This window comes from Musa acuminata, chromosome BXJ3-4, assembly GCF_036884655.1.
Source record: "Musa acuminata AAA Group cultivar baxijiao chromosome BXJ3-4, Cavendish_Baxijiao_AAA, whole genome shotgun sequence".
Taxonomy (NCBI): domain Eukaryota; kingdom Viridiplantae; phylum Streptophyta; class Magnoliopsida; order Zingiberales; family Musaceae; genus Musa; species Musa acuminata.
Window position 1 is genome coordinate 31,739,312 of NC_088352.1, and position 8,586 is coordinate 31,747,897.

The 8,586-nt window shown below is 36.2% G+C and overlaps 1 protein-coding gene across 8 annotated transcripts; it reads left to right on the top strand.

Annotated features, from left to right (window-relative positions):
- On the top strand, positions 1-8,586 carry LOC135584271 (myosin-binding protein 1-like). Of its 8 annotated transcripts, XR_010495924.1 has the most exons (5): positions 93-250; positions 792-2,098; positions 2,184-3,715; positions 5,476-5,590; positions 8,094-8,586. XR_010495924.1 is itself a non-coding variant. In XM_065148349.1 (4 exons), the coding sequence occupies exons 2-3, from the start codon at positions 931-933 to the stop codon at positions 3,689-3,691; spliced, it is 2,676 nt and encodes an 891-aa protein (XP_065004421.1). In that variant the 5' UTR covers positions 1-137; positions 792-930; the 3' UTR covers positions 3,692-3,715; positions 8,094-8,586. The 8 variants fall into 8 exon arrangements, 7 of the variants coding, with proteins under 7 accessions (XP_065004421.1, XP_065004417.1, XP_065004424.1 ...); XM_065148349.1 differs by lacking the exon at positions 5,476-5,590 and having other exon boundaries at positions 1-137; XM_065148345.1 differs by lacking the exon at positions 5,476-5,590.

The following is an 8,586-nucleotide window of genomic DNA, read 5'->3' on the forward strand; positions in this document are numbered from 1 at the left end:
CTGGGTTGGCTTTAGCCTATCGCCTTTCGGTAGGTGCCGTGTCGTTATCTCGCGATCCCAGCCGACCTTTTCGTCATTCGACGTCAGCGCCTCGGAATAATGTCAATAACGGAGACTGGGAAGGAGAGTGGTGGGAGGTGATGGCCTCACCTTTCGGTTGCTTTTGTCTTTCTCTTGCCCTAGTAGACCCGATTCCACCGGTCGCATCCTCTTCTCTTCGCTCGTCGGCTGCGGAAGAAGTCTGGAAAATGTCTTATTTCCATTGCTTTCCTTTTTTTTTTAATTTATCTTTTCTCTTTGCTGGATTTGATTGGCTGACCTGCGTGGTATCCTTCAACTGCATGGTTCATCCAATTTTGTCTCCTTGGTTCTGTTCCTTGGTAGCTCGATCGCTTTCCCCGTTGATTTGATTGAAAAATTGGCGCTTTTTTTCTTGATATCGGTTTTTATTTGGGTGATCGAGATCTGCTCTTGTTATTTGGCATATACCGTCTATTGATGCTTTAGCTTTTGGTATAATCATCAAAAGAAAGAACTTTATATATATTCTTTTGGGAAAAGAGTATACTTTTGATCTGTGCTTCTTTATGGTTTGATTGCTATTCATCAGTTTGCTCATGCATATCTTCTTTTGTGTATTGATATCTTATTGATGTCTCTGCTAGTAGGAATTTGCTTGAATTCTCCAGTTTGTGTATATTTCATGGGGATGAATTGAATAAATTGATGCCTATTGTTGAAAATTCTGAATGGTATTCTAGATCTTGATGTCAACATGTTGATGTTTTCAGTGGCAACTGTCAGTTGGGATTCACGAAGAACAACTGCAATTTGCTCTACTCCTGAAGTTTGCGGGCTGTTTCATCTCTCCGCCTATATAGGTGCCGCCTATATAGGTGCCCTGAGAAGTTGATGTAAAACCGGCTAGGGATGGGTTCAAGGGCTCACATCAGTGGTTTCAAGCGATTCTCATCTGCTTTGTCTTTGGCGATTCTTGAATGGATATTGATGCTTCTATTACTCTTTGATGCCTGGTTTTCCTACATGGTGACAAAATTCTCTCGTATATGCAAGCTACAAACACCTTGTATATTCTGCTCAAGGCTAGATCACATATTTGGAAGTGAGAAACTGGACTTCTATCTAGATTTAATTTGTGAAACCCACAGATCAGAGATCTCATCACTGGCCTTGTGTCATGCTCACGGGAAGCTTGCTGATGTTCACACCATGTGCAAGGCTTGTCTCCTCTCATTGAAACCTGAAACTTGCAGATCTCTGGTAGGTAATCTTGGAAGACATTTTGATTATAGAGAGAACATTCAGTATGTTGATGGTGATGGCCTCCATGTGCGTGATGAGGATGATTTGGTGAATGTCCCTTTTCTGAAGAAGGATGCGACAAATTGCTCTCCTGTCAAAATAATTTGTGCATGTTGTGCTGAGCCTCTCCAACATAAACTTCATGCCATTAGGTTGCTTGAGGATGAATCCATCGAAGTTGATGTTTCCGAAATTGACATTTCTTTGTCAAGTTTAACTGGAGATGGGATGAGAAAGACTAGAGAAAAAACTTTGGTTTCCCCAACATCTGACCATTTGAGGAATCAAGGATTAGACGAGTTCTCTCACATTGTACACAGTGAAGTTAAAGTTACTACTGACTCTGACTCAGAACTCCAGCATATAGATGATGGTAAAGGAAAATCTCTGGCTCATGGAGCTGAAAATGCCAAGGATGATTTGATGTATCAAAATGTAGAACCAGAGAATGCCACAGATATTGGAAGTGTTTCAGATAATAAAACAATAGGAAAATTAAATTACTCTGATCCAGTTAGTATTTCAGACAATAAAGCTTTGCAAAAGTTGATTCACTCTGCCCCAGATATTGACGAGCCTTCTGAATCAGTTTCTGAGAAGCAAAAATGTGTAGGTGAGCTCCATGATGTATTAGAAATTTCATTTTCTGGTGCTGCTGGACATATTCCAAAGGATAGCAATTGGAACCAAATCGAAATCAATGCTAAGCCCCCTCAATCTAAATTTGTGTCAAAAGATCCCCAAGAAGTTCCTGTGGAGGACTCAAATGTAAAAGGTAAGCTGTAATCCATAACTCTACTGAATCTATATTCTCTATATAATTCCTTAGCTAACCTTTCAATTCTTGTTCTTGTTATAAGTAGATAAGTTGGAGCAAAGTGATGCTGCATGTGTCAATACTACTTATGTGGATGATGTGAAGGATTGGTGTGCAAAGGACATCGATTTGGGGATAAGCCATGATGCAAGTGACCCTGGTCAATCTATGAGTAATCATATGGATCTGAATGATGCGTATAAGCTTGCTGTTGGTGCTAAGGGAAGCTTCCCATCTCCTAGGTTTGCTGATGTTATTATGGGAAAGGATTCTTCTAGGGTTCAGGAAGATCTGAAACTGCTAATTTCTCAAATATCTGCATCTCGGGGCCTTGAGTCTCCATGGCATGAAATGACTCCTAGTCCTCGAGTATATGGACAAGATGACGAATCTGTTTTGCAGAACATAACCAAGACGCTCTCTCTTGAGAGGAACGAGTCAGGCTTAGAGTCACTAGATGGAAGTTTTGTTAGTGAGGTGGAAGGGGAAAGTGCATTTGAGAGACTAAAGAGGCAGGTTGAGTTGGACAGGAAGTCCATAAACCTTCTCTACAAGGAATTAGAAGAAGAAAGAAGTGCTTCAGCAATTGCGGCAAATCAAGCAATGGCCATGATTACTAGGTTGCAAGAGGAGAAGGCTGCTATGCAAATGGAGGCTCTGCATTACCAAAGAATGATGGAAGAGCAAGCTGAATATGACCATGAAGCACTTCAGAAATGCAATGAGTTGCTTACTCAAAGAGAGAAAGAAATGCAAGATTTGGAAGCTGAGATGGAAATCTATAGGAAAAGCTTTACAGATAAATTATCCAATGGTCAAGCAGTGGAACTGAATGGTAATTTCCATGATAAGGAACTTGAATCATGTAACAAATATAGGGAAAATCATGTAATGCATCGAGATTCCAGATGGAGTAACTTTGATAGTTTGAAGAATCCCTTATCATGTTTTGAAGATGAGGAGGCGTATCTATCAAATTGTTTGGTGAAGTTGGAGAAAAAGCTTCATCTTTTTTCCAATCATGGTGTTTTTGATGATGGTTCTAGTTTATTAGTGAATGATGATGAAAATGGATTTCCTGAAAACACATGTACAGATATTCAAGGTGAAGATTTTATACAAAGAAACAGAGTGTCAGAAGATGGTGTGGGCACAAATGGTTGGTACTCTGACAAGATTGCATCTGCAGGTCCAGAGCACCTGTATCAGAAAGATGGTCCCCTTGAAAATAGTCAGGTAGGAGGGATTTTAATGGATGAAAAGTTATCCAGGAAACCTTCAAGTTCCTTTCAAGGAAACCATGAAGACAGCTTTGACATTGACAAGTACTTGAAAGTAGTTAACAAGAGTGACTTAGTTGCTCTTGAGGATGAAGTGTCATGTTTAAGTCAGAGGTTGGAGGCACTTGAGTCAGATCGTAATTTTCTTGAACATGCTATCAACTCACTTAGAAATGGTGATGCTGGTGTTCGGTTTCTTCAACAGATAGCTTGTGATCTGCATGAATTACGGAAAATTGGAATCACTCGACAAGAGCATCATATAGCTTGAGTCTTTACAAGTTCTATCTGTAATGTAAGTCTTTGACTAACATCTCAGAATTTTTGTTTTGTCATAGGAGCAGAGAAGATATGAGAAGTTCTTTTAGAAATAACCAAGGTGCATATGGTAAACACCTGGAAATATTGTGAGATAAATGAAATTAATTTGTCTTCAGCCTTTCTTTTCTGTGTAAGCCATTGTATTCTTAACAAGTTTAGCATATTTTTAACCTTTTGTACTGGGGTATAACTGCAATTTAGTAGTTATTAACTGAGGGTTAAATAATCTTTTATACTAGAAGAAATACTAACACAATGTTGGTCTCCAAAAATTATTCAATATTTTCTATGGTGGCTCTCTTTTGCCAAAACTCTATAATTCTCTGAATCTAACCTCTGTCAGCGACATGGTGAACTATAGCTGTATAAACGGGTGGTAGAAGACTAGAAGTACTAGAAACGGCTAACTTTCCTTGATATCATTGCAGAATGTTTTATCCAGGAAAGCTCCTTTTCATAATAACATGTCACTTCAGGGTTGACTTATAAAAGGTGAAGGCTTTAGTCTGTTTAAGGATGAGATGTGAGAGAGATGCGTACCATTTTATTAGAATAGACGTTTGATTAATGCTGCTGTATCAAAATCTCTATTAGACTGATGAGGATGACCAATAGTCATATATGCTATGATGATGACTCTGATTGCAATTTTACAGTTTGTTTATGTTAGCATGACCATCCTTAGTCTCTATGTTTGTGTCCACCATTTCTTTAGACACAGAAGTTTCTTGTTTTCAATTTACTTTAGTTATTTACTTTTTCCCATGAAAATTGAGGATCTTATTGATATTTGCATATATGTTATGATGAAGCACAAAAGCACCTCCATAGCACTTGATGAAGCTATTTGCTTTTTTGTATCTGTGCATACGGAATGACATATGAAATTGCCTTTTATTATATGTTAGACATTCTGGGAGTCATGTTCTTCTTGCTTCCATACCTGATGCCTTCCTTAATGCAGCTCCTTCCTTTCATCTTAAAAGCTCCTCATTTGACTAGATAAATTATTCAAATTCTTTGGCTTCTCAATATTTATTGATCTTAATATCCTCAATAAGAAAATAAAAAAGGCAAACTGCGTCAATCTGGACAAAGAACCATTTTCTGCTAAATCATATGCTTGACCCTGGCCTTGGGTTTGCGACTTTTGCCGCCTCAGCCAAGCCCATCATTATTGTGCTTCTACTTTTGCTACAACGACCAAACTTTTTGCTATGCCTATCATCACCTTTATTTTCTTCTATAGTGCATTGACTCAGGTGCTTCTCATTACTTGCAAATTGTTTTAAACCCCTATTTATCCTTTTGGATCACCCACCCTTACCTGAAATGTAATCCTGAGGCTCCAGATGATTCTGCTATTCGTCCTCATGGTGTGGTCCTCTGGAATCTCATTTTAAATCTATATGGTTGCTTGTTCAATACTTAAGTCATTTGGTGTCCCTTAGTTTTTTCTAGTGTCATCTAGCATATTGATTATCGCAACATTCATTTGATGTACTTGTCAGTGATTAAGTGTTTCCAGTTACATGTGCATATGTGGTACCATTTCATTGCACCATACACGGTGCATGCATTAGCAACATGTACCTTACTACTAGCATGCTGTCGTTCATATTCTTTATTTTCATTTAAAAATCAATTGTACTTCTTGTGATTTTACTAAATTTAGTTTTATGCATATGACAAGCAATATTTTCAAAGTCACTTGACCTGATTCTTGCATATTAGGTATATGTAGAAAATATTATAATTTAAGAGGTGTCTCTTCAAGAGGTTAATGATAATGGATGATCATTGTGAGTGAGCATGATACTTCCAAGATCAAAGCAATATATATTTTAAGGTAACAAATATTCTGAATTCAAAGTTTGTTAGCTTAATAGTTGGGACATATGGCTTTGTTTTCGTAAAGTTTGTTGGCTTTTATGGTTATTCATTTACAATGAATTAACTAAATTCAGCCGTGAACAGTACAATCTGAAGACTCCTATCTTGAACTTGTTCTTTGGAAAGATACAGTTGTATATGATTGCTATGCTATTATAATCTTCTGGATATTAATCAACCGTACGGTTGATGTTCTGTACATTTAGTTGTTTCATTTTTCACATTTTATCATGTGTCCAACATAAAATTCCCTTTGGATTTAGCACCTTGGGAATTTAAATTTGAAGTACCACATATTCACTGAACAACAGAAATTGGCATAAATCCAAATAATCCCATCTTTGGTTCTGGTATAAGCAAAACTTAGATACATGTAATAGTAAAACCTGAAAAAGGTAACAGATAGCATCTCTTAGTAATAAGTATATGCACAATCATATTGTGAGGTCATTAGGCGATGTAACATGATCTAGCCCCATGATTGGAAATATGATTTTTTATCTTCAATGAAGCATGGAGTAATGAGACAAATAGAAGAAGATATTGGCTTATGCCACATCCCATAGGATGTGTGGTAGATACAACATGATATGTGGAAAATGGTGAAATGGTTGTGTTTGGTTGTGATTTGCATAATTAATGTGGTTATTTTTTTAATCTTTGAGCATGATACTCACCTTAGGACTCTCTTCCAATTCATTTTGATTGGCCATGATTGCTAATAGGTTCATCTTTTGCTTGGTATGTTGTTGTCCTCCTACTATTATTTTTTTTCATTTCTCTATCTTTAAAGAGCTTCGTTAATATTATTGATCAAGATTATGCATGATCATGCTATACCTCTAAAGGCTATCCATACCAAATTGTTGCTCATGAATATGACAACATCGATCATAGTATCTGCTGATGTAGGATGCATAAAATTATGACACTGATCCAGTTTTTAGGAAATTATTGGTCTCATGGAGTGAAGTCCAACTGTTTAATTTAAGGCTGCAATGGTCGTTCTTATTTGGAAAATCTGATTCAGTAATTAGTTGGAACTTTTAGTTGGACCTAAATTATTGTTTCATTGAAGATCTGATTCTTAAAAAGAATATAGGTAGATGAAGCTAACTCTTGAAGTTATGAATGAGGATTTTGCTTATGTTGACAAAAATACTGAAAATAAAGCTGGCCTCCTGTTAAAATAGTTTATTGAAAGAATATGACGATAATTGAGATGAGGCAGCCACTGTTTAATAAATTTGATGAATGATTTTGTATTAGGTAAACTATTATTTTTTGTTAAAGAAAGAGTACAATGTTTATTTGGAACTATCAAGTAATTTTGGTCTAAAACCCTAGGCTGATGAATCATTTTTCTTCTTACGAGATTGCCGTAATTGAATAAAGCAGCAAGTGGATATTGCAGTGTATGCTAAGAGAATAATGACACTCCTGTAAGGGCCTTGAGTGGCAGGTCTTTAAGGGATTGTTGATTTTTATGTCAATCAAATCCCACTTCAATACCAAACTAGTTGGTATCTTATCCTGATAACTGTAAGAATACCACATTAATGATGTCCATATAAAGCACTTCAATTTGAAGACTTGTGATGCATAGTGAACTCATAAATTTATATGATCATTATCAGAAGACATAATGTAGGAGTCAAATTAGCACAAAAGATAATGAAGTGATTTTTTTTGTTCTTAATCAACACATTCTGGATATTTAAAGCTAACAATTTACTTAAATTGGATGTTTCAAACAAGAATTAAGGGCATCAGGGAAGATTCTGTCCAACTGGTCTTATTAGCCAGCCCAACTCATGTGGAACCAGGCAAGATTATCAAACTGAAATCAAATAAGCTATTGGCTAATCAGCATAACTTTTATGTTTTAACTAATAATGCATGCCTGCCTTTTGCTCATGCAATTATTTTCCTTGCTACTGAACTTCTCATAGGCCATACACAACCATGTATTCAGTGGCAACCTAATCAGTTGTTAGTATGCGCTGTCAGTATGTATCATGTCTAATGCCACTAGTGTTATCGCATGATTTAATATCAATTTTTTTGGTGGCCAAGTACCTATCCTTAATATACTGGTACCACTATGTTGTCACAAGTCAATATTGGTGGAACAAACCTGTAAACTTTTGCAATTATGATGTTTTTAGGACATATGAAGGCATATCTCAGCTGAAAAACATTGCTTAAATTGGAAATGAAACACCAGGATTTTCTTGATTCTCTTCATGATTATGAATGACTAGGAAACTTATTTGCACCATGTGGGGACCAATAATTACTCTGGGGATTTGGCACAATAAACCTGACCAGACATTGATTTCTATCGTAGCTGGTTGTTTCCTAAAATAATAAACTTGATGCGCTAAAGTTAGTCACTTCATTTTAGTTAAATCTTATGAATTATCTTGTATGTAATCTGATTTATGCTACTTCTGTAGGATCTGGTTGATGAAGGTTCATAATTTACGTTCAGGACAGAGGCTCATATAGTCTGAGCTCCCACAACTGTATACTATATTCAGTAGTTGGAAATGTGGCTGATGCGTCTTCAGAGGTTGCTTCATTTTTACCTTGTGTGTTTTACTTTTCTTTTCTTTATAGAATTGCTTGGTTTTGTATTTTCTTATCATTATCATTTTTTCTATATTAACTTGATTTCATTCAGAATTAGTATTTTTTATCTTTTTCTTTCTTAAAAATGAGTGGTAAATTTGTAATAGGGTGATTACTGTGTGATAGCAATGACCTGTGCATTGTAAAACATCTTCTGCATGCTCACATCTGCTGAGTTGTTCAATAATCTGGGGACTTGTAGTTTTTGCCATCAAGAGTCTCAGCAATGAGAGTAACAGTATCATATTATTCTTCTCTGTAATATAACTTAAAAATTCTTATTGAAAGTGCTGTTATAATTTCTAGTTTTTATACCAA